Source organism: Lissotriton helveticus, chromosome 4_1 (assembly GCF_964261635.1).
Source record: "Lissotriton helveticus chromosome 4_1, aLisHel1.1, whole genome shotgun sequence".
Classification (NCBI taxonomy): Eukaryota; Metazoa; Chordata; class Amphibia; order Caudata; family Salamandridae; genus Lissotriton; species Lissotriton helveticus.
The window spans coordinates 1,632,958,794-1,632,983,546 of NC_136063.1; the positions used below are offsets into that span (position 1 = coordinate 1,632,958,794).

The window sequence follows — 24,753 nt, forward strand, 5'->3', positions numbered from 1 at the left end:
ACTAGAAGGTCTCAGCTTTTTCATCGCAACATTTGCTTCAGATTGATTCATCAGTATATGACTTAGGGCCATATGTATCAAGCAAAATTGTGATCGCAATTGCCGCAATTCGGTATGTATGAGGCCCATCTGCGTGCAAAATAAGGAATCGCTAAATTTGTGATTCCTTATTTTGCAATTGCATTTAAGGAATTGCAAATTTTGCAATTCCTTAAATGCAATGTAAGACGCACCAAAAATGTGCACTTTGACCTTAGGAAATCGCAAATTACCACCAACTTCAAGTTGGTGGTAATTTGCGATTTCTGTGAAAAATGCACTTTTTCGCATTTTTCAAAGTGCAATGTGAAGCACATACATGCCCTTAGGGCATGTATGTGTGCCACATGTGCACCCATGCTTATTTCAGGGGTGCAACAGGATGTCCTTATGACACCCTGGCACCCTTGAAATTGCTTTCTCAATGTGCGATTCGCTAATTGCCAATCGCAAATTGAGAATGTCTTCCCATTCATTCCTATGGGCCTCTAGGCCCATAGGAATGAATGGGGAGGTATTCCTTAATTGCGAATCGCAATTTGAGATTCGCAATTAAGGAATATGTAGGATTCGCAAAATTTATTGCAAATCCTACATACATAGCATTTTGCGAGTCTCAAATAGCGATTAGCAAAAAATCGCTATTTGAGAATCGCAAAATGACTTTTCGATACATATGGCCCTAAATTAGTGTAGACTTTTGTTCATTACACATAAATGACTCACATTTTTCAAGAACGTCTTGTATGCCCTTATCTTCTAGAATTTCAACGGAATAAATTAGAGGAACAGGTGTAGCAAGCGGGTCAAAATGTAAAACTAATTCCCAACTATCAAGACTCAGATATATAAGCAATTAAACATGGAATGTCCCCATTAGACTGTGTAGGGTAGATTGTGTAGGAGCTAAACTTGTTCTGTTGGCAATGTTCGTTCATTACATTCTTTTCTGTTAATTAAAAATTGTGTTAACATTGCTGATCTCTGTTTTTCATGTTAATGCCTCGAATTGGCTAAGAAAAGGCAAACTAAATCAATGACCATTTTATAGACATTTTATTCTGACCAAACTAAACTTACAAGTATCACAGTTCTGGCTTTACCTTCTGACATCTTGTACCTTTAGCGGACATCGTGTGGACAGCAGAGTATACAATCAGAGTATAGTACATCCTAGTTTCTTTTGCATTAAGTATATGATGATTATTATGGTCATGTACTCTGATTGTCAAATTTCTCTTTGATCCTTTGTCTTCCCATTTGTATGGCCTTTTAATCGAAGAGGACTCTATGTGTTTGGATGGAAGCTGGCCCATTGTGTTCACCAATGTGAGGAGTCTATGCTTCCTTGAACTATGATGTACTCCGATTCATGCAATGCAGGATCTTGATAGAGTAATAGTAGAAAATGATACATGAATTGGGGGAAATAATATTACTACATTTCAGAATGTGATCAGTGGTGACCAGAATGCTTGACGTCCTGCATAATATCCTAAGTTTGATACAGGAGTCAACTGCAAGTAGAGCAGGATACAAGAGTGGATGTAGAAGTACAAATTGGAGAGAACCCAAGGGAAAGATGGTTATGACCAAATCGAGAAGTACAGGAATAGTTGAGAAAAATACAAGACTCACTGTTGATTGGCCATTAGAAAGTCATTTTGTACACTTAAATGCCACTTATAAGATGGTGGAAATACTAGTTTGAATACACTCAGAAATAATTCTTCTTTCATGCTACCCCATTTTTTTGATTTATGTTTTTATCCAAATCACCAATTTATCTGATTTACATATTTTGTTCATAAAGAATTTAAGTTATTCTTTATGCAAGAATGTCATGGGAGTTTTAGGTGTTACATTAACTATCCATGTCAGCTATTAATTCTTATAGTTTAATCTTTTAACCATTATCCATGTCTCCCCTTGCTTTTAATACTCTCCTTTGAAAGGTCTTGCCATCAAGATAATCTCTTCCAAGAAAACCATCCTACATTTGTCACAAAGGCGGATACAGGAACGTATTGTTCTCATTGTTTGACAGTTCTCAGGAAGTTTATATAGTAGATAAATTTCACTAATATTTGTAATTGTATTACAAAGAGGTATAAATACTGTTTTGTACCCCTAACGTAACAGTCAGGATTCAGTAAAAAGAAAGTATGAATTGAGATCTTATATAGAAAATACTGTTGTGGAATTGTGTCAGATTTTCTTCTATCCTGTCTTTGGTAGTACATTTCAGGTCGCATTCGCTCCACTTTACTTGGCAAATATCACCTAGCCTTAATTTGTATGTTTTTCTCAGTTGCTTCCCTTGATTTGTAGCAGGAAATCAGTGATATGTTTTGCTTTTTCTAGCACTAGCTCTGAATTATGTCTTTGATCACGTGTAGCTTAGAAGGCAAGCTAGACACCTGAAAAGTGCTCCCAAGATTTGATAGAATTCTTCTAGTGGCGGAGATGAAGGGGCTGCATTGTTCCACGTTTTATCAGCTAGGGAAAATATCTTATTGCGGTAGTGGTTCTTTGAAACTTTAGTTCTACTAATATTATTTGGTCCACAGAATGCACATTGCATTGATAGATTTTGCACAAAAGTGGCGTGGCCTTTATGGTTTGTACCCTGGCAAGTGTCTTAAATATCGATCTTATAAATAGTTAAAGCAGTGCAGATGCATCATGCCTGAAGAGACCCAATCCCTGTTTTAATTTGCCAGACAGCTTGGCCACTGGAATTTTTGTAGGTGTGGCATTAGCTGTAATGGTATAGTTCAAATATACCTTTGCAAAAACCTGTCCTTAACACAGCTGACTAAATTAGGGTAACTTTGCCAGGCTTGTGCTTTGCATAAATCAAAATATGAATAGTCTTTTTATGTTTCTTGCTGTTGCAATTACAATTAAATTGCACCCTAGAAGTGGTTAAACTACACTAGCAATACATAATGTCATGGAATCAGCAACTTGAAAATATTAAAAGACAGTTCTAACAACATTTTTAGTCCGCCTCATTGAATCATCCATATCACCGATATTAAGCAGTTTTTTAGAGAGATGAAGAAAATTGCGTTTCTTCGTGTCCCTTATTTTTTTAAACCTGATTTGTATTGCCTGCAGGGAGGGCAACTGTATCCCGGATTTGTTTATGAAGTGGAAAAATGCATGCAGATTGTCTTTATCACAAACTCTTTTTTTTTTTTTTTTGCTATCTGGTAAAGAATTTAGTGTACCAGGGATGGTGAATGGGTGATTGCCACACTTACTCTGAATGAGTATTCTGGAAAAAATGGCTAGGTGACATAGCATGATCTGACTTGCATGTGCTTTCTATTTTGATAAGGGGTTAAATGGGATGGTGCAAACTGTGTAGTTAGAAACTGGTTCTGTATCTCTAAAAACTCACATGTCTAAAGTAGTAACTGCTAAGAAGTCATCGAATACATCCACTATTGTGATTTCATTCAGTCGTGCCAAAGGAAGTACCCCCTTGCTGTGATCTTTTAGGCCAAGAGACAGGTTGAAATTGGAAGGGCATCAATCCGAGGGGGGGGGGTGTTTGCCGTAGGGCTATAGAGTGCGCCAGTAAGATATGCAGAAGGTTAAAACATTTAGGACGTGCTTGAGGAGCTGATGATATACCATGGTTGGCAGCAACTCAAGACCATATTGGCTATAGCATGGGGAAATTAAGAACATTTAAATTATAGAGGTAAAAGACATGCAGAATGGTTAGATGGAATGTGTACATGCATAAGGGGATGGTCTGGTGCAAATGCCAGGGAGAGCATGAATTAGGTTAAATTATGTTATGCCGGGAGGGCTCTCAGGAAGTTGGCGGAGAGAGTTGGTGTTGCTTTTATCTGATTCTTTGCCAACATTTTATGGTGAAATCAGTTATATTTTTGTCCTTCACTGTGATTAATATTTACAGTTGCATCACACTCTTTGAAATAGCAATGTGTGTAACATTAAGGATTGTTGGTATTCCAACGATGTTGGCAACTGTTGAGAAGTGTCGCTATCTGTGCCTTGGAAAGATTTCTAAGGAGGTTGACAACCTTGTTGGGGCCGGATAGTTGTCAGTTATTCATGCGACTTGTTGCAGCTTTTTATATAACGGATTACTCTTGCTTCCAGATCAGGCCCAATTCCGATATGTTCAATGGTAGTGCTTTCTACAACACTCACACGTTCAGGCACATGTTGCATTTCTATTTGCCATATTAAAAATTTGAAATGCAACTACCTTTTCTTCGTATCAGATGATGGCCCTTACTGATTTTGCAGCTCGGTTAGAAAGGGAAAGAAGAATAGTTACTTGCATGACTCGTTTGTGTTGTTGGTATTTTTTATGGCTATGTTATATTTATTGGCACCTGCGAAATTTGATAATTGATAGTCTTTTCGGCATTATTTGTTGGTTTTAGAATGTCTAGATTTTCTATTTAAGGGTACTTTAAGAACAAGGACAGTGTTTAATTTGGACTGTCTGGTCCCTTTTCTCTTATTGTTTATTTTACCGATGTATTTCCTATTTTCTCATGTTTTCTCTATTTAACAATATTAAGTAGCTCAAATAAACTGTCCATTACTTGAGACCTTAGTTAGTCCTTTCTTCGACATTCATGGGTTGTCAAAACCAGATCTGAAAATAGAGCAGTATGCCTCACAAATTGTTTTTTTCTGATATTTCTTCTCATCCCACACAGTTGCCCGAACTTGATTGATTTGATGTGAAATATTCTGAGAATCAATTCTCATTTAAATTGGGGATGCACACGCTTGCCTGCTTGCTTCTAGATAGTTGCTGGTTTGTGTGCACGGTGTTTCTAACATTGGCATGGTTTCCCACACCCATTCTGTCTGCATGTACCTGTATTCTTTCTCTTTTTCCTACTATTTATCACATGATTTTCCTCTGCCGTTGTTTCCTTTGCTTCCTGCCTGTACCCAGGCCCTAGAGAGGCAGAAGGAGTACTTTGACTGCATTAGGAATGAGCGGGACGAACTCAAAAATGAGTTGCTCGACCTGAAAGAAAAAGTGAAGATTGGAGAGGTACTGTATCTGGGCGCACGCTGTAAAAAGGTGGGAAGGGAATGCGCGCAAATTGAAAACCTGGGGAGTAATATGATTATTTATAAACATTGAAACAAAAGTTTTTCTACTCGGATTGTTTTAAAGTCGCAGTACGTTCTGCATAGTAAAAGCATGTCTCTTTGGTATGGTCTGAAGGCTTCATTTTAATGACGGATTTCCTGGCCTTGCATTTTATTTTTGTGAACAAGCTTCTGTTTTATTTCCCTCCAGAAACATGGGTTAGTTATCATCCCCGACGGAACGCCGAATGGTGACATAAACCACGATCCTGTGGTTGGTGCGATAACTGTGGTGTCACAAGAAGCTGCTCATGTTTTGGAATCTGCAGGCGAGGGGCCTTTAGGTAAAAACAGCTTGATTACTATCACACGTGCGTCTGAATGCTACAACTGGATTGTACAGAGTGCTTGCTAGGTTTACCGTTGCACATTTTACTAGATGGTATCGTACAATGTTCTCTTTGGGCAGTTCTCTCTGAAATGCTAGTACCAGCAAAGCATTTGAGGACGTCATCTCCTTCATGCTGTTGATATAAATGCTCCTTCAGAACTAGTTCTAGATCTGTATGGTTTCACCACCGTGTTCAGCCAAAAGCAGGATCCCGGTGATATAACCGTATGTTTTGAACGATACCAGTGTCTTCCCTTCATCTTCTTCCCCATCTGTAGTCCATTTTTAGGTTTTGCCTAGCGAGCAGGCGAAATCCTGTTGAGAACTGTAGGGTGCTTTGGGTCGGCCCTCGTCATTGATTGGCTGGCTCCGTAAACGGAGCCTTGCCATTGGACGAGGGGCCTGTCCGTCAATGCCGGACCAGACACGGGGGCGTTCCTGACATTCTTTCCCTTTTGCCGACGTCACGCGACGCCGGGAACGCCCCCGAATCTGGTCCGGCATTGCCGGGACCTGCCTTGCCATTGCCTGCCTTGCCGGTCTCCCGTGTTGTGAGGGAGACCGGAGATGCTGCCCGCAGCGAGAAGCCGGCCTGAAGGAAGCAGCCCCCTACCCCCGGCGACATACCTCCGTCCTCCCCGCATCCAGAGCCCTCGCCCCGCTGCCTGGGTCCTCCGCGCTCTGAGCCCGCCGGTCACTCGTGGAGCAGGCTGCAGATGCGGCAGAGAGGTTAACTCTTGCCGTTCCGCGGCGCAGACAATGCTCCAGCCTGAAACAGCTGAGCTCTGGCCAAGGAGGGGCACCCCTCACTTACATGAACCCCAGCCCTGGCCGGCGCAGCATGTCTGAAACAAAGCGGAGAATACAAGCGCTTACTTTAGTACTCTCTGCAACTGCAGAAAAATGTAAATGTATTGTTTTCTGGTTCCCGTGAGTGAACAAAGGGAAACCCTGAGACTGTATGTCGTGCGCACGTAAAGAGAAACCAGGGTACGAGGGTCTGAGTGAGTGAAGCTGGGAGAGACACGGGGCGGTAAACGCGGAGTCGGCAGGGATAAAGTCGGAGGCCCTGTGGAGTTTGTACAACACAGTGGGCTAGTGCCTGTTTTACTGTGCCTGTACGGTACCTTTGTGGGAAGAGATTTCAACACTCAACAGATTTAAACGAGGTTTTGCTTTTAGGTGTCCTGTTAGTGTCACTCTGTAAAAACATTACTTTCTTTCAATGTCCGCCCCCCCCCCTCCCTCCACCCTCCCCCCCCCCTCCCTCCACCCTCCCCACCCCCCACTGAATTAGGGCCCGAGTGGGCTTGTGGTGCCTTATTTGCTTCTATAGGTACGTGTCTGTCCTACAGGAGCGGGATGCAACAGAGCCACCATTAAAGTCAAGTAAACTGTGGGGGTTACTTGTTCGATATTAAACGTGTTCCTCCCGTGTTGTCCGAAATTCTGTGTTTGTCCTGTATTGTTCTATGTTATGTTTTGCAGAGCATTCTAAGCAGCGCATAACATTCAAGAACGCTTCTAAGTCAAGAGAACACCAAACCATTACTTACAGCATAATATGGGGTAATCTTTTTTAGCTGTCTTTTACGTCACCCCATGTTTGATAAAGTTAAAACAAAGCGGAGAATACAAGCGCTTACTTTAGTACTCTCTGCAACTGCAGGAAAATGTAAATGTATTGTTTTCTGGTTCCCGTGAGTGAACAAAGGGAAACCCTGAGACTTCGGTAAAATGCCCTAATCCGTGCCCTATGGAGCTGTTTGGCGACGGAGGAGCAGGGAAGGGGAAGAACTCGCCGCTGCAGCTAGTTACGTCTGAAGGAGGCTTGGCTTCTGCAAGGAAAGTTTGCCTCGCTGAGTTGGGTCTGACTTATGCAACAGGTGAAACATTTTTGTGTTCGAGTGTAAAGTGTTTTTACTGATGTGCCCACTCTGATGTTGTTAGCTTTTTTTTTTAAAAGAAATATTTTTTCACAGATCTCAGAACGTAGACCGACAATAGCGTTCGTATCCCCCTGGGGAAGCCTCGGAGTGCTGAATGAGCCCAGAGCCTGCCGCTTCTCACAGATGCGCAGGGCAGTGGCGTAACGAAAATGTAGCCTCCCGTTCCTACAAAGTACATCCCCCCCCCCGGCTCCTGACCCAGTCCTGAGCTCTAATGCTAGGGACGTGGTGGTGGTGGGGGGCAGGGGGCAGGGGGCTCCGGAGCTCCGAGCTGCCCGTCCTGCGCTTCAGAGTGCAGCTTCAGAGTGCAGAGTGGAGCTTCAGAGTGGAGCTTCAGAGTGCAGAGTGGAGCTTCAGAGTGGAGCTTCAGAGTGGAGCTTCAGAGTGGAGCTTCAGAGTGGAGCTTCAGAGTGGAGCTTCAGAGTGCAGAGTGGAGCTTCAGAGTGGAGCTTCAGAGTGCAGAGTGGAGCTTCAGAGTGGAGCTTCAGAGTGGAGCTTCAGAGTGGAGCTTCAGAGTGGAGCTTCAGAGTGGAGCTTCAGAGTGGAGCTTCAGAGTGGAGCTTCAGAGTGGAGCTGCAGATTCAGAGTGGAGCTGCAGATTCAGAGTGGAGCTGCAGATTCAGAGTGGAGCTGCAGATTCAGAGTGGAGCTGCAGATTCAGAGTGGAGCTGCAGAGTGGAGCTGCAGATTCAGAGTGGAGCTGCAGAGTGGAGCTGCAGAGTGGAGCTGCAGAGTGGAGCTGCAGAGTGGAGCTGCAGAGTGGAGCTGCAGAGTGGAGCTGCAGAGTGGAGCTGCAGAGTGGAGCTGCAGAGTGGAGCTGCAGAGTGGAGCTTCAGAGTGGAGCTTCAGAGTGCAGAGTGGAGCTTCAGAGTGGAGCTTCAGAGTGCAGAGTGGAGCTTCAGAGTGGAGCTTCAGAGTGCAGAGTGGAGCTTCAGAGTGGAGCTTCAGAGTGCAGAGTGGAGCTTCAGAGTGGAGCTTCAGAGTGCAGAGTGGAGCTTGCAGAGTGGAGCTTCAGAGTGCAGAGTGGAGCTTGCAGAGTGGAGCTTGCAGAGTGGAGCTTGCAGAGTGGAGCTTGCAGAGTGGAGCTTGCAGAGTGGAGCTTGCAGAGTGGAGCTTGCAGAGTGGAGCTTGCAGAGTGGAGCTTGCAGAGTGGAGCTTGCAGAGTGGAGCTTGCAGAGTGGAGCTTGCAGAGTGGAGCTTGCAGAGTGGAGCTTGCAGAGTGGAGCTTGCAGAGTGGAGCTTCAGAGTGGAGCTTCAGAGTGCAGAGTGGAGCTTGCAGAGTGGAGCTTCAGAGTGGAGCTTCAGAGTGCAGAGTGGAGCTTCAGAGTGGAGCTTCAGAGTGCAGCTTCAGAGTGCAGAGTGGAGCTTGCAGAGTGGAGCTTGCAGAGTGGAGCTTCAGAGTGGAGCTTCAGAGTGCAGAGTGGAGCTTGCAGAGTGGAGCTTGCAGAGTGGAGCTTGCAGAGTGGAGCTTCAGAGTGCAGAGTGGAGCTTGCAGAGTGGAGCTTGCAGAGTGGAGCTTGCAGAGTGGAGCTTCAGAGTGCAGAGTGGAGCTTGCAGAGTGGAGCTTCAGAGTGCAGAGTGGAGCTTGCAGAGTGGAGCTTGCAGAGTGGAGCTTCAGAGTGCAGAGTGGAGCTTCAGAGTGCAGAGTGGAGCTTCAGAGTGGAGCTTCAGAGTGCAGAGTGGAGCTTCAGAGTGCAGAGTGGAGCTTCAGAGTGGAGCTTCAGAGTGCAGAGTGGAGCTTCAGAGTGCAGAGTGGAGCTTCAGAGTGGAGCTTCAGAGTGCAGAGTGGAGCTTCAGAGTGCAGAGTGGAGCTTCAGAGTGCAGAGTGGAGCTTCAGAGTGCAGAGTGGAGCTTCAGAGTGCAGAGTGGAGCTTCAGAGTGCAGAGTGGAGCTTCAGAGTGCAGAGTGGAGCTTCAGAGTGCAGAGTGGAGCTTCAGAGTGGAGCTTCAGAGTGGAGCTTCAGAGTGGAGCTTCAGAGTGGAGCTTCAGAGTGGAGCTTCAGAGTGGAGCTTCAGAGTGGAGCTTCAGAGTGGAGCTTCAGAGTGGAGCTTCAGAGTGGAGCTTCAGAGTGGAGCTGCAGATTCAGAGTGGAGCTGCAGATTCAGAGTGGAGCTGCAGATTCAGAGTGGAGCTGCAGATTCAGAGTGGAGCTGCAGATTCAGAGTGGAGCTGCAGAGTGGAGCTGCAGAGTGGAGCTGCAGAGTGGAGCTGCAGAGTGGAGCTGCAGAGTGGAGCTGCAGAGTGGAGCTGCAGAGTGGCGCTTCAGAGTGGAGCTTCAGAGTGGAGCTTCAGAGTGCAGAGTGGAGCTTCAGAGTGGAGCTTCAGAGTGCAGAGTGGAGCTTCAGAGTGGAGCTTCAGAGTGCAGAGTGGAGCTTCAGAGTGCAGAGTGGAGCTTCAGAGTGCAGAGTGGAGCTTCAGAGTGCAGAGTGGAGCTTCAGAGTGCAGAGTGGAGCTTCAGAGTGCAGAGTGGAGCTTCAGAGTGCAGAGTGGAGCTTCAGAGTGCAGAGTGGAGCTTCAGAGTGCAGAGTGGAGCTTCAGAGTGCAGAGTGGAGCTTCAGAGTGCAGAGTGGAGCTTCAGAGTGGAGCTTCAGAGTGCAGAGTGGAGCTTCAGAGTGGAGCTTCAGAGTGCAGAGTGGAGCTTCAGAGTGGAGCTTCAGAGTGGAGCTTCAGAGTGCAGAGTGGAGCTTCAGAGTGGAGCTTCAGAGTGCAGAGTGGAGCTTCAGAGTGGAGCTTCAGAGTGCAGAGTGGAGCTTCAGAGTGGAGCTTCAGAGTGCAGAGTGGAGCTTCAGAGTGGAGCTTCAGAGTGGAGCTTCAGAGTGGAGCTTCAGAGTGGAGCTTCAGAGTGGAGCTTCAGAGTGGAGCTTCAGAGTGCAGAGTGGAGCTTCAGAGTGGAGCTTCAGAGTGGAGCTTCAGAGTGGAGCTTCAGAGTGTCAAGAGCAATGCCAATAGCTCTAACTTTAACAAAGGCAAAACCATTGCATTGTAAATGCTTGTTGAGTCTGTTAAGGAGGTCTAGAGGAGCACTAGCCACAAACTCACCCTCGCCGTTCTGGTGTCCCACCGCAACGGACGCCTGCCATCTCATCACACCCCACCGATGCCACCCACATAACCTATTGTGTATGGAGGTAGGATTACGTAGTGATGGGTCCTCCTGCAAGAGTCCTGCTAGTGTTGAAGTAGAAAGTGTTTCTCCTGTACTTTCCAGGCTGTGCTACTGCCCAGGAGTCCAGTAGAGTGAGTTACCTCCTGCAGTCAGTGTGAGCTACTTCCTCCAATGAGATGTTCCTGCTGTAGGACTCCAGCTGCGTAAGGTACTTTCTGCAGTGGGTTGTGACCGCTGTAGTACTCCATCAGCGTGAGCTACTTTCCCCAATGAGACGTTCCTGCTGTAGGACTTCTGCACCGTCAGGTATATTGTACAGTGGGTTGTGACCGCTGTAGTACTCCATCAGTGTGAGCTACTTCCTCCAATGAGATGTTCCTGCTGTAGGACTTCTGCACCGTGAGGTATATTGTGCAGTGGGTTGTGACCTCTGTAGTACTCCATCAGCGTGAGCTACTTTCCCCAATGAGATGTTCCTGCTGTAGGACTTCTGCACCGTCAGGTGTATTGTACAGTGGGTTGTGAACACTGTAGTACTCAATCAGTGTGAGCTACTTCCTCCAATGAGATGTCCCTGCTGTAGGACTCCAGCTGCTTAAGGTACATTATGCAGTGGGTTGTGACTGCTGTAGTATTCCATCAGCATGAGCAACTTCCTCCAATGAGATGTACTGTCCTGTGTGCGCTGCCATTGACTACCTGCTCAGCACTTAAGTGACCACCTGGCTGAAGCACACAGTGCACCACAGGGCTCTCATGCTGGACAGGTCATGGTACAGCAGCTGTGGTGCTTTGCGCTTGTGCCACCTACCACAGTCGGCCTTTGGGTGAACCGAGAACAGCACACTCAGTTAATATTAGTGTGGTTGATTAGCGTGAAGAACACATGACAGAAAATATTAAGTGCAAGCATCCGCCTTCCCGCCCCTGTTCCTGCCTTGAGTAGTCTGTGAGTGCCAAGCTCAAAAAGTATATGGCGCACTTTGTGATGGCATAACTTGTATCCCTGGAGAGAACAGGTTTGATGCAGTGTGTCACACAACCCAAGGGGTTCATGGCTCATACCCAGTCCAGTTCTGAGACCATTTATATCTAATATTCAGCAGAGGGGCACCTCTCTTCCCCTTGGCCTGCCCACTGTCTGCGGCATTGAAAGCTTCGCTGCTCATTTTTTCAGGATCCATCCCTAAATATTCCTGTTTTACTCGGCCTAGATGCACCACAGGCCTGCACAAGGAGAATCGATTGTAAGTTGGAGCGACAGATAGTCTGTAAACTAGAATTCTTAGTGGTAACAGCTGCCTCAAGCTTGGCTGTGTTCTGACGTTATTACTTTTTTACCTTGTTGATTGACCTGTATTACTTTTTAAAACCCTAACTTTAATCCCAAGAATTGAAATGAGGCAATCAAAATGTTTAATATCTGTAGATAATGCTATCGTAGTAGAACCCAGACATATTTTGATTTAGCAGCACATTAATGTTGCGCCTTAATTTATACATCTAACCAATTAGTTATTAATATCGTTAAAAGTAAATTCTGGTCTTTGCAGCAAAAACTAGTAAAGTTGAGGAAATTATTTTGGGGTCATTACTGCAGGCTACACATGTCAAGGTTATTTTTCTTGCTATCACCCGTCGATAAGAAATTTGGTGAGAGCAATGTGAGAATTCGGAAATGCCCTCGGTGTCACACTGCATATAGATTATTTAATATCGTTTTGGAGCTGTCGGGCGCTCACCAGCTCCATAAAAATCCTTTCCCCACCATGCCTGCAGAATCGAAGAGCCTTGGCCCCCTGGTTCCAGTTCTATGACTGCAGGGCGGGGGAATATACTTTCTACTCCTTGCTGAGAGGTCGGGGTCTGGAATTTGATCAAATATGTACTCGTCTAACGGACAGGTTGCTTCAGAAATCTACTTGCCCTTAAAAAAAATGTACTTGTTCCTTTTAGTGCTAACCACTCAGGTGACAAATTATGGTAATATTCTCAAATAGAAGCTATTATAGTAGCCTCTCTGATTATGCCTGGACATACGTATGCTATTTTAGGGTACAAACTATATATAGCAAGGCTCGGATTTTGCTACATTTCTTCAGATCTTCATACAGTAGTTGAAAGTAGGCAGGGGGCAGGACACCCAGTGTTAGAATTGCCTGCACGTCTGGATACACCCACACACTTTCGTGTTTAATTCTATTCACCAACTCTCCAAACTCTTCCCACACTTGAAAAGATTTCATATTTGCTCCTGCCTAGGGATGGAGTAAAACGTTTTCCATGGTGGCAAAGGTACACGGTATAGTGCAAGTTACTTTGCATTCGCTCAGTAGATAGTCTTATGATCAAATAGGTGTGTGTTTGCTCTTGGAAAAATGGAATTCACGCAAAAGTTGTCCGCCCCGTGTCTATTACTTATGAAACACAAAAGATGAGAGGCCGTCTTATCCACGACACTTTTTTGGGGCTGAAAATAAGCAATACGTTGGTTCCTTTTTGCACTTTCTTTTTCTTTCTTCTCAACAATAGACAAACACATGCAGCCCCCCGAAGAACACAACTACAAAACAACCCCCCCCCCCCAACTTGGATGACAGCTCTTACCCAGCAATCATTTGCAAAGCCACTTAACTACTGTATTAATGAATTTCGTTACCTAGATTAACCCAATGAGCTAGTGTCTGTTGTTGTCCTGACAGTGTGCTAAAGTGTCCCTTTCAATCATTTTCCCTCCTCTCTTGTTACATATCACCCTTTGTTTCTTCTTATCGTCCTTCCTCTCTTTTTTCTCTCCTTTCTGTTTCACACCCATTTCTTGCTTATTCACGTCTTCCTTTTTACTGTATCACTCCCTTAGTTCATCCTCACCATTCATGCCCCTTTTTCTCTCTACACTCCAATCTCCCCTTTCCCTCTCCCCCAAATCATCTTCTCTCTCCATCTTCCTATTATTTTTGTCCTTCCATTTATTCAGTTTTTCTACCCCTCACCTTCTTTCTTTCCAGTCCCTGTTCTTATATTTTCTCCTTTTCTCTACTCTCCTATCTTTACTTTCATTCTGTCTTATCTATATCTTTTGTCCATGTTCTAATGCTGTGACTTGCCTGCCTTTATTCACTCTCTACTTCATATCCCATTCTTACCTACCCTCTATGTCACTCCTTTATTTCCCGTCTCTATATCACTCCTCTGTAGTTGCCCACTCCTCCTCCCAACCTCTTTCTATCCAGCTCTACTGCGTTCTAAGCTTCTGTTTTTCTTCATTTCCATTGCCTTTCCACCTCATCTTTCACCTTCCACACAGTCTCCTTGTCCTCTTTTCTTTTCTACCTCATGACCAGCTCCTACACAAAACCAGTGAGTGAACGTTTCTGGTGACCTCCCCCAGTCTGAGTAGCCACTCTTACGTGGCATGGCCCAGACTATTGCACCTCCTGACATCAGGTTGGCTGCTTCCAACTATCGTAGATATATGAGGCCTAGGTTGCAAGCCGGCTCCCGTTAGCCACAATGCATCTGTGGGCACCCTCTGCATGTGCCAGGCCTTGGAAGGTACCTCTACATGAGTAAGCCTCACCTTGGGCATAGGCATACCTTGCATTTCAAGAGATGGTATATGTGAAAGGCAGTGTGTAGAAGTGCAAATCAGCCTTCAGGGCCCATGTGCCGAGTTTCCCCTCTTTACAGAGGTGTAACTCTATCCACATGGGCTAATGTTCCTTCGCTGGGCCCTCCAGAGCCCAGTGCTGATGCCCCTATTCACTCTGAGTTCCCCACAGTACTGACATGTTTCTTCTCTGCGATCCCTGCAAGTCACTCTAGAAGTCCCTCATACCCCTGTCCCTGTGCTGACATGCCCCTCACTGAGCCTCACCTTCCAATTCGTTGATTGTATAAATCAGGGCTGAAATAAATCAGCCCTGACACTGGTTAAAGCGCGAAACTACTTTGAATGTATGGTGCACTAAAACACTTGGTACATGCTGCTGAGAAGGTCCCTTACACAAATATTGCTCTAGTGCCACCTAGTGTCCGATGCCAGGATACGTTTCCAGATCCACTCTTATACTTGGGGCTCCTTTAGTAGAAATCGGTTTATCTGTGGAAAAAGTTTATCCATCAGAAATACACATTACCCAAGATAACTAAGTTGTCCAATTGTAAAAAATAGGGCCGTGTATGTGGCCTCATATAAAATTATCTGCCTCAAAATGTTTGAGACAAGTTGTGCAAAACAGTTGGCTCTTTACTTCTTACCATTGGTGGAAACGCTTGAATTAGGTATGATATGGCCACAGCCACATATTATTTTGAGTTTGAACAATGTTGTGGGTTTAGCTTAGAATTGCATGATTAAGTCGTGTCTGAATGATTTGTATAGTAAAGGCTGAACAATTAGAGGGTCCTTCTTAAGAACAATCAATCTGCAAATGTTGTTTGTTTTTCTTTTATTGTGAATCAGAAGTAAATGTGAATTGTGACCGCTATCTTCCTAGACTGAGACTTAATTAACATATATTTGGATTATAGTAGGCTATGGTTAAATCCAATCATTGACATTACCAAAATTGTAACATTTTAAAAGTGCATGCATGTGTTTTGAATATTTGTAACTGAGTAGTCCGCCCAAGAAATGCTTTATTTAGAACGGTGCCCAGTTGGATAATGGTAGAATGTGAATTTAAACGTGAGCAAACATTATAACTGAGTAGTCCGCCCAAGAAATGCTTTATTTAGAACGGTGCCCAGTTGGATAATGGTAGAATGTGAATTTAAACGTGAGCAAACATTAATTTGATTAAAGCATGCTGCAGTGGCACAATTTTCACCTTCATAGTCAAGTACATTGTTACCCTAAAATACATATTATCAAACCCTAACACCATAGGTTAGTGCATATTTTGGACCCAGCTCTGGCAACCGCACAAACATGCCCTCCTCACATTCCATCACTCCCCTGGATCCACCTGCGATACCAGAGTGCCACTGACAGGGTGCAACAATGTATTGAAACCCAGTAACGCGCATTTATTTCCTCGTTTAGATGTAAGGCTACGGAAGCTAGCCGAAGAAAAGGATGAGTTACTGTCGCAGGTAATCATGGGACTTTATTACTGATACTTAACACATTTGATCTGATAAGCGGTTTAACTGTGATTAAAATGTATATTTAAAAAAAATGCTGTGCAACAGTGTAAATCTGCAATGCACTTTTTTCTTACAGTGTAGTTTAGTAATTGTCTTACGTCTGTGAACTTCTTTCCAAAGTGGTGGAAAGTACGCCACCTTGTGGCTCACTACTTCAAATGTGCCCATCTCAGTTTGGCGAGACGAACATTTAAATCCAGTTGTTTTATGCTTCCCATATGGCTTTTCCCGTTAGTTAATTTTTTTCCCACGGATACGTGCGGAGTGAAAATTGATTTTTTTTTTATCAAGGACTGTCTGAGTTCCCAGTTTCTTATTTTTTCCTTTTCCGCTTCATTGACTATTGTGGCTTTTGGGGCAGAAGTCCCGGATACCTGCATACATACCACTGTGCACGGACTTGAAACCTGCCGCCAGTTACGGCTGAGCAAACCGCGAGCCTTCGAGTGGCTGAAGGTCTGCGATAGATCCTTAAGAATGGCGGCTCTCAAACTGGAATGCCTCGAATCCTTGCTACAGGGTGGAACTGAAACAGAACTCTCGGGAAATATCCTCAAAAGTAAACTAATCGACCTTGTTTTACCTGAACTAGCCACAAATCAGACCTCCCCATTGGAAAATGTTGGAACTCATCCCCCCGCCCCCTTATAAGTAGATGGGGCTGAATTGTTTAAAATGGTGCACAGGCCCTATCAACCAGGCAGTTTGCACCTGGCACACACTGGAGTTGCACGATATTACATACATAATGCTCTGTTCCCATTGCAGGCTCAAACTTGGGGTGCCTGTGCTTTAAAGGGCACTTTTTAACAATAAATGGGAAACCCAATAGACCCTTGACGTTGTAGCAGCCAATATTAGCGGGTAAATGTGCCTACAAGGGTTTTGTTAGATCAAATACTTGTGTAATTATTGCATCCAATGTTGGCAAAGTCTATCAAAGTAGTTTGCAATTAAAATTTTCAAAAATCAAATTCCAATTATTTACACACAAACAAATCATCAAAGAAAGATTTATCACACAGGTGTATATATTAAAACATTGAATTGTATATTAATCAAGTTTCCTGATTTTAAAAACTTTACAAAATCATACAAAACACAAAGTAACCAGAAGTTACAATAATATAAATCCTTCTTTGCTACAACTGTGAACACCTTTTCACAGAAAATGCTACTGCATTGTGACTAAATTATACAGACAACTTTAAATGATCCACGAAATTGGTGTAGTTATCGACGTTTACGTCTATAACTGTTTGCATCCACTAGACCATCTTTAGGACATTTAAAAATACAGATGAATGACCCTTAGACAGTATGCAGAGTAATTATTGGTACTAGAATCCAAACCCATATAAAGCGGCAAAAAAGGCTACAACTTTTCCAGCAGTCAAAGTTAAATATTGCTTCAATTGAAGACAAGAATGTATTCTTAAATATTCGAACTGGTCAGAGACCGGTAAATCTGTATACACTCTACATAGGTCACAGATTTGATAATGCTCGCTCAAGAGTCGGAGTTTCAAAAGAGCACAGCATTAAAATGTGGCTAGAAACTGCCTGTCCGCCTTTCGGTGCAGAGGGACCACCAGCAATTTGATGGGGGGGTGATCCCATGACAGCCAGCTGCAGTGTGTTAATGAGGCCACCTGGGAATCCCAGGGATCCCTGTGTACTCCCTCTTGCAACCCACACTCAAAGGGGTGATTTGAAGCAGCACACTTACAGCGCAACTCTGCAAATGTGACGCACAATCAGTGTGCTTTCCATTTGGCCTGTTTGCCTCTGTGCTCACATCTGTAACATGGCGCGGTGCTGAAAGCGTTACTTCAGTCACATTGGGCTAAACGATGGTTCTCTGCAGAATTATAATCCATACATGATAGATTGAAAAAACTATTTTCTCTTGCCACCTACAATCCTTGAACTTGACCTCCCATCAGATAAGTAGAGGGGCCTGTACTGCAGGTACAGACATCCTACAATATATTAGGGCCACCCATCCACCTTCAAAGTCAATGTATCATTGCCCTGGAATGCACGCTTCCTTCTTGATACTAGATGATTGCTTCCTTCAGAATATTATAGGCGTTTGTGAGTGCCTGGAATGTGACAGGGGGATTTAATATTCTGGGCCATTCTTGAAGGTTAACAAAAATAATGTTTCTAGATGACTCCATGTTACCAAGGATGCAATGGTCTCTTCCTGGGTTTAACACACCAATGCATCCTGGTTGTTGAAGTCATGATTACAGTAAACGGCTTGAATAGAACCATTTGGCATAAACTTCCAGATTACAGTGGTTTGCAGTTGGAACTCCCAGGACCGATGGTTGGATTGGAATATTGTGTTTGTGGTGAGGTGAAGTTCCCCAATAACAGTAAACACACTGCTAAGCTATTACTGAAGTTGTATCCCAGTGTAGAGAAACTGTTTATGCATCTCCTTAAATGAGAATTGACCTAGTACCAAAATATCAAATAAGAAACTTGATTATCTCTGAAAGAAAAATAGCCGAGAGAAATGGGAGAAGAGATGCCTTGATTTGTGCACCTTGTAATAATTCTAGCCATTATTGATGCATCAGATTACCAGAACGACCAATATTCTAAACCATTGTTACGGTCACTTAAAAAAAGGTGTTTAATGTCTGGAGAAGCCACTAATGTCTTCAATGGTTCAATGACCTAGCACCTAAAAAAACGCTGCTGCATTATGTTGACGTAAAGTGTCAGTTAAGGTTACCAAGGATCCCCAAAAGTTCCCTCACTCCGTGACCTACTTCACTGCTGAGTACATGATGTGTAGAGTAAAGCACTGGTAACATTGATTGGACACATCAATACGGATTTAGCTTGATGGCATGCATCCTCCCTATCCAATCAACTCAAATGCCTTCTCTTTACCAATCAGGATTATCTGCAGGTGCATCAGGACCTCAGTGACCCTGCCACTGTCACCTGAATATAGATCTGTCTTTTAAAACCTTATAGTAGCATTTACCGGGCATAAGTCAGTTTGATTTCTAACTAGCTTACCCAAATAACATTAATAGCATTTTTCTTCCATATCTTTAGTAGTCCTCTACGCTATAAGTAGGTTTCTGAAAAGGCATAGACCAAAAGCCTCTGTTACACCATCAGGCCATGGGAGTATATACTTACGTGTCCTTTCTCACTGGAACCCTCCTGTTTTCACTGACAATTCGTCAAATTCTTCCCCCCACTGAAAAATTCCAACTGGAACTCTAATGACCTGAACGGAGGCTTATAATTCATCAAATTTCAAAAGCTGCAGATTATCTCCATGACACAGCCTTCCTGATTTCCAAGCAGGCTGGACTCGAGGGCCAGTTGATGCTAGAGATGAGGAATTCTTTTCCCAGAAACTTAGTTGTGAACAAGAGGTTTATACACTTGAACATTTCTTGTATCTTTTTTCACCATGATGTGATTTACAAAGGGAACATATTTCTCCTTGCCTTACCTTCTGCGGGAGAAAAAGTGATCCTGTGTATGTATGTGAACTTGAAGGGTGCACTGTTTTGTATCATGGTCTATAAATGCCACTGTAGATAACTTCATTTTGTTCTGGAACGCCAGTCTTCATCAATACAAGAGGTTTACCCTCAGCACTCAAATCAAGATCCCAGCTACGATAGCACGCCAGTGCTTGCAAATCGTCTTGTTCTGTCCCTAGCACTATACACCATCTGTTTGTTTACATTGCTCACTGTAACCAGCACAGCAACTCGAGTTTGTTTACTGAACCCTAAACACGACAGACCTGATCTCATGGGGAACAGTGCACACCCTCCCGCATCCCAAATATTTTGCTTGCAAGAAGTAAGATCTAGAGAGCCGACTTGGTGTGGTGTCCATTGGTAAGAACAGAGTAAACTTGCTGTTGTACCGATGGCAATGATTACCTCGTCTTAAGTTAAAAATGGTTTAATTTTGCATCTCTCATCAAACATGCACGTTTAAAGTCCAGTAAAAAAGTGTTTTGTTTGATATTAAGGGCAGATGTACAACTCTATCAATTTGCGAGTACAAATTGCGTCATTTTGCGACTCACAAATGGGACTTTACAACAGTGTTTCAGACACTGTTTGCAATTCCTGATGGGGTCGCAAATTGCCTGCCTCATTATAATTCATGAGGCAGTGGCAATGTGCGACCCCATTAGGAATGGCTGGCACTCCCAGGGATGGTGGCTTGCTGGGGTCTGCTGACCACCATGTCTGTGACTGCTTTTTAAATTAAGCATATATTTTTTAATGGAGCCCGTTTTAAAAAAAAAGATGAAACATTTGTTTCATTTTTTATGAGCAGGCAGTTGTCCGTGGGGCCGCTGCTTAGTCTGAAAAAATATTTTCGCACACACTCACAAAGGGGAAGGGGTCCCTTTGGGAGCCCTTCCCGTTTGCCTGTGGCTTACCACCTACTTGAAGTAGGTGGTACACTGCGAGTGTTTTGCGACCGCAATAGCGGTTGCCAAACAGACATTTAATTGAGACTTGCTATTAGGAAGGGACGCCCTTGGCACCCCCTTCTTAATTGCGAATCCCAAACCCTAATTTGCGAGTCAGTAATAGGTTACTGACTTGCAAAATAAGAGTTGTACATGGGACAGACCAATTTTGCTGTCGCAAACAGGCCGATTTCCTGACTGCAAAATATGGTTGTACCTCTGCCCTCAATCTGATAAACACATATTTCAGACATTTTTTTTCTTCATGTGGTTATACAAAGTGAGATTTTTTGATATGTTTATGGTGCTTATATTAAATTTATCAGCAAAATGTTAATGTGCTGTTATAACTCAGTCAACAATTTACAATAGAATTGTTTTGGCAAACAAGATCATAAATTGCCTGGTTTAATCGTGTGCTACATATTGGAGAAAGCAACATTTTATTTTACATTTGTTTTTCTAAAAAAATGTTTCAGATCAGGAAGCTGAAGTTTCATTTAGAGGAGGAACGGCAAAAGAACTCAAAGAATGAAACCACAACCACAGATTCAGCCATACTAGAGAATGGTTCCGATTTGCAGCTAATAGAGATGCAACGTATGTATACTTTATACATGTGTTTTAATCTTGTATTGTCTGCGGGACTTGGAGTCTGAGGACCTTTATTTTTTTTAATCATGGGTACTTGTGTAGAATAAACATATTTAACCTAGCCCCGATTTTACTTAAACATCTGGATCTTATTGATATCACTTATGATGGTTATTACCTTGATCCTCCTCGAGGCTAAGACACAGGACGTTCTTCGACATCATCTCTGGAATACAGATTTGTTGTTCAAAACCTGTGTCTTAGAGCTAGGTCCTACCTACATCTGTGTCAAAAAGATAATCGAACTACTAAACAACTCTTTTATTTCTGAATGTTAAGCTGTGTATTTGTTTTTTTTGTCCAGGAGATGCCAACAGACAAATTAGTGAATACAAATTTAAGCTTTCGAAAGCAGAGCAAGATATAACAACAATGGAGCAAAATGTAAGTGATTATTTTATTTTGGGAAATGTAGGTCATATAGTGGTCTCTGTTTGCCTTTTTTATTGCACTACAATTGCTAGTCTGCTCCTTGTATACATTTTCTTAATTGAAGGGCTGTATTTCAAGTTTATTGTAAAGTGCATAGTTAATTAAATTAATAAAGGGCTTTATAGGTGATTCTGTGTGCGTGCCCCTCCCAATTCTACGGATTTATCAATTTTGGCTTTTAGAGAGCTGGCTGTGAGTTGTGTTTTCTAAATATGAATGCCTGGCTGTTGCTCATACTATTATTATTGCAGTTTCTGCCCCATCACCCTGTCCGTTCTGGGAGTCTCTAAACTAAAACTTACCTGTAAATAACACATTTGTTTTTGTCCTCTCTCCGTTACCAGTGGGTGATGGATACCAGACCTTTAGCATGTAACTGGAGTTTCCACTATATGTCTCATTGCCTTTCTGGTCCCCATTCCTTTATGCGGTAGGCGTTTGGTTTTTACTGGTTTTACTGATGTAGTTTCTTGGCCAATATTTCACTCACATCTATCTGTTTTTTAGGTCTAGCCTGGGCAGCGCATGTGCTGCAAGGCATTTTGGTCCTGGACTATGGGCATTAAGCACCACCCATGTTTTTAATTGTCTTCTCTTATTGTCCTATGTAAATGCCCTTTTTTGTTTGGTGGATAGGCTTACTAGTCTCTCCTTTTGAGCTTTCATATTCTCTCATTAAGACTGTCCCTGTTACTTGTGCTTTTATACACTTCACGTTATGTCAGGAACTTCAACTGCACTCTTTAAGTTGTTACCCTGCCTCTGCTCATATTCATGTCCTGAAACCTTCGTGGCCGCTTTATTCTTTTCAGCTTGACCCGTTACTATCTTTTATGATCAAATCAATTTTTATTGGCAGAGAGAATGGGTAAACAATTACACAGCAAGCTGCCAACTGCCCTAAATCGGGGTGATTAGGAGATAATAAAGTAATATTTGTTTGTGCAATGTGCTTCATACTCTGGGGTTGCCATAGACAGCCTTTCTATACCCAGCAGGGACCATAACTGGTGTAGCCATTGTCTGTGGTCCGGGGCTCTATCCATGCCCTAGTTGGACAATAGTAGTATGTGTGCTGCATTTAGGGCAAGTGCTATCTCTTTCCCTTTGGTGGAGCGAAGTGGATATGTGAGTGTGTTGGGGAGCCCTAAGAGTGTATGCCGGTAATCGTGGGATCTCAGTTTTAAAGGCACTGTCAATGTCCTCCATGACTTTCTCCCAAAATCTAGAGAGCTTTGGGCAGTGCCATAAGAGATGGAGTAGCATCCCTCGATTCCCACATCCTCGCCAACACAGGCTGTCACACTGTGTGTTCCATTTTTTGTATGCGGGCAGGGGTATAATACCAGTAAGAGACAACTTTGTATATTGTTTCAGTGTTCCCTGAGTTATGTGCTGTGCCCTATAAAATAGGTCTTCCCATTCCTTGTCTTTGCAGGATCGTCCTAGTTCGGATTCCCAACGGATCTGGCCTCGTGTCTTATGGCTGTGCAATGTTTTCGTCAGATGGTGATAAATCTCAGAAATTAGCTTCTTATCGTTCACTTTGAGGAACATCCATTTCTCGAAGGGGGTCAGAGGTCTGCTCGCTTTCGGGCGTACTTAAGATTTAAGCAACCAGTGCATCAACTGTATGTGGGTAAATTGACCATTCTCTAGCAAGGAGTAGTGAGTCTTGAGTTGGTCAAATGGGATTAGACCCTCTTGGTCAAAGAGGCTCTCCATCTGTTTTCAACCGCCTGCACTCCACCGTTTGGCGACACCCGGGGTCATGCCAGGGGGGAACTCCGGGTTTTGCAAACAGATGCGCCATGTGTGAGGGGAAAGTTGAGAGCCCCTCTGCCTCCAGCACCCGGTCCCAGACCTGAGCTGGTTATAGGGGACGAGTAGAGACCCCAAGCCCTGGTGGCGCAGGGTAGCCAACCCTCGTGCCAGAGGTGTGCTTCCGGCACCGTTTGTTCCATGAAGACCTATTGTTTCTCCATCAGGGAACGGTTCCACTCCACAAGGTATCGTAGCTGCGCCGCCTGATTGTAGCATAGCATGTTAGGCACAGCACGGCCCCCCCTCTTGCTTTGAGTATTGCAGCAGCTGTTTTTGCAATCTGGGCTTCTTTTTCCCCCATTTGAAGCACTTAATCTCCCTTTGGAGTGTGTTGATTGTGCCGGGCGGTGGAGTAGGGGGAAGAGTTTGAACATTTTAAAGGGCCCGGGGAGGAATATTCATTTTACCAGCAGCTCTTCTGCTCTGCCACAAGAGAGGTAGGCATTGCCATTGGGCTAAGTCCCTGTGGATTAGAGCTGTGAGTCTAGAGTAGTTAGCCTGAGCTGTTTTAGTGAGGCTCGAAGCTAGGACTAGTCCTAGGTAGGGAAGGTCATCGTCACTCCAACAAAAGTCGACGGTGATAGTAGAATATCTTCTGTGCTCAGCAGTGCGGTAAAGTTTAAGATTTGCAACTTCTGCCCAATGTCACCCCAAATTCGTGCAACGCCAGGACAATGGCTGGGACTGAGGACAGGTGATGAGTGACTGAAAATATATTGTCAACATAGAGGCTAATCAAGTGATGATTGGCCCTGAATGGGATACCCGATGCCTTGAGGTTGTGTCTCTGTTTCTGCGCGAAAGGCTCCATATACTGGAGCAGAGAGAGCAGGCAGCCTTGACTCGTCCCTTGTTCGATAGCGAATCCGCCGGAACTCACCCCAGTTACCCTACCACTGCACTCGGGGTGCTATAAATTCTTTTAATCCAGTTCTCAAAGCGTCTACCCACACCAAAGCGTCCCAGAGTTACAAACAAATAAGGCCAGTGCACTAGGTCGAACGCCTTTTCAGCATCCACAAGCAGGGCCTCCTCCCACTATTGGTGTACCTGACCAATAAAAATGCAAATGTGTTTGGTATTATCCACATACTGGCGAGAGTGGATCAACCCGGCCTGATCCAGATTGATAAGGCCAGGCATCAGTGGATTAAGGAAATACGCGGTATGATCTACATTGCCTGGGGTCCTTCCCCAATGTAGCATTGACTGTTAGTGTGCCTGTGTCATCAAAAGAATTTAAGAGGCGGTTTAAGAACAGGGCTAGCTCCACACACAAAGTCTTATAGAAGGCTGCGCTGAATCCATCCGGGCCCAGCGATTTCAAAGGCATCAGCCTAGCTATCGCCAGTATCACCAATTCTATGCAAGTAGGTTGGTCTAGTGCCTCGGATTCCGCAGAAGGGAGTGGTGTAACCGCCGCACGCACATATGACTGAGGGTTTGGCATACATCTTGGCATAAATTGCCTGAAACTCAACAGCTATGCGGTTGGCGTCTGACACCTCAGGGCCCGAGTACAACTGGATAGATCAAACCAAGTGCACAAATTGCTTGTACACAGCCGATGCGCTAGCGCTTCCCCCCCCTTTATTGGTCTCCATGTACATTTTGCTTGAGTGCAGCA

General features: G+C 44.1%; 1 protein-coding gene across 12 annotated transcripts in view; it reads left to right on the forward strand.

Annotated features, from left to right (window-relative positions):
- LRRFIP2 (LRR binding FLII interacting protein 2) overlaps window positions 1-24,753 on the forward strand; it is a 387,303-nt gene that overhangs the window by 346,095 nt on the left and 16,455 nt on the right. For 8 of the 12 annotated variants that reach the window (XM_078688281.1, XM_078688282.1, XM_078688285.1 and 5 more), the window contains 5 exons: window positions 5,000-5,101; window positions 5,354-5,486; window positions 15,636-15,685; window positions 20,696-20,816; window positions 21,175-21,254. In XM_078688281.1, coding sequence (XP_078544407.1) covers window positions 5,000-5,101; window positions 5,354-5,486; window positions 15,636-15,685; window positions 20,696-20,816; window positions 21,175-21,254 — 486 coding nt within the window. The remainder of the gene's footprint in view (window positions 1-4,999; window positions 5,102-5,353; window positions 5,487-15,635; window positions 15,686-20,695; window positions 20,817-21,174; window positions 21,255-24,753) is intronic. The other 4 variants (XM_078688284.1, XM_078688283.1, XM_078688280.1 and 1 more) reach the window with 1 other exon arrangement.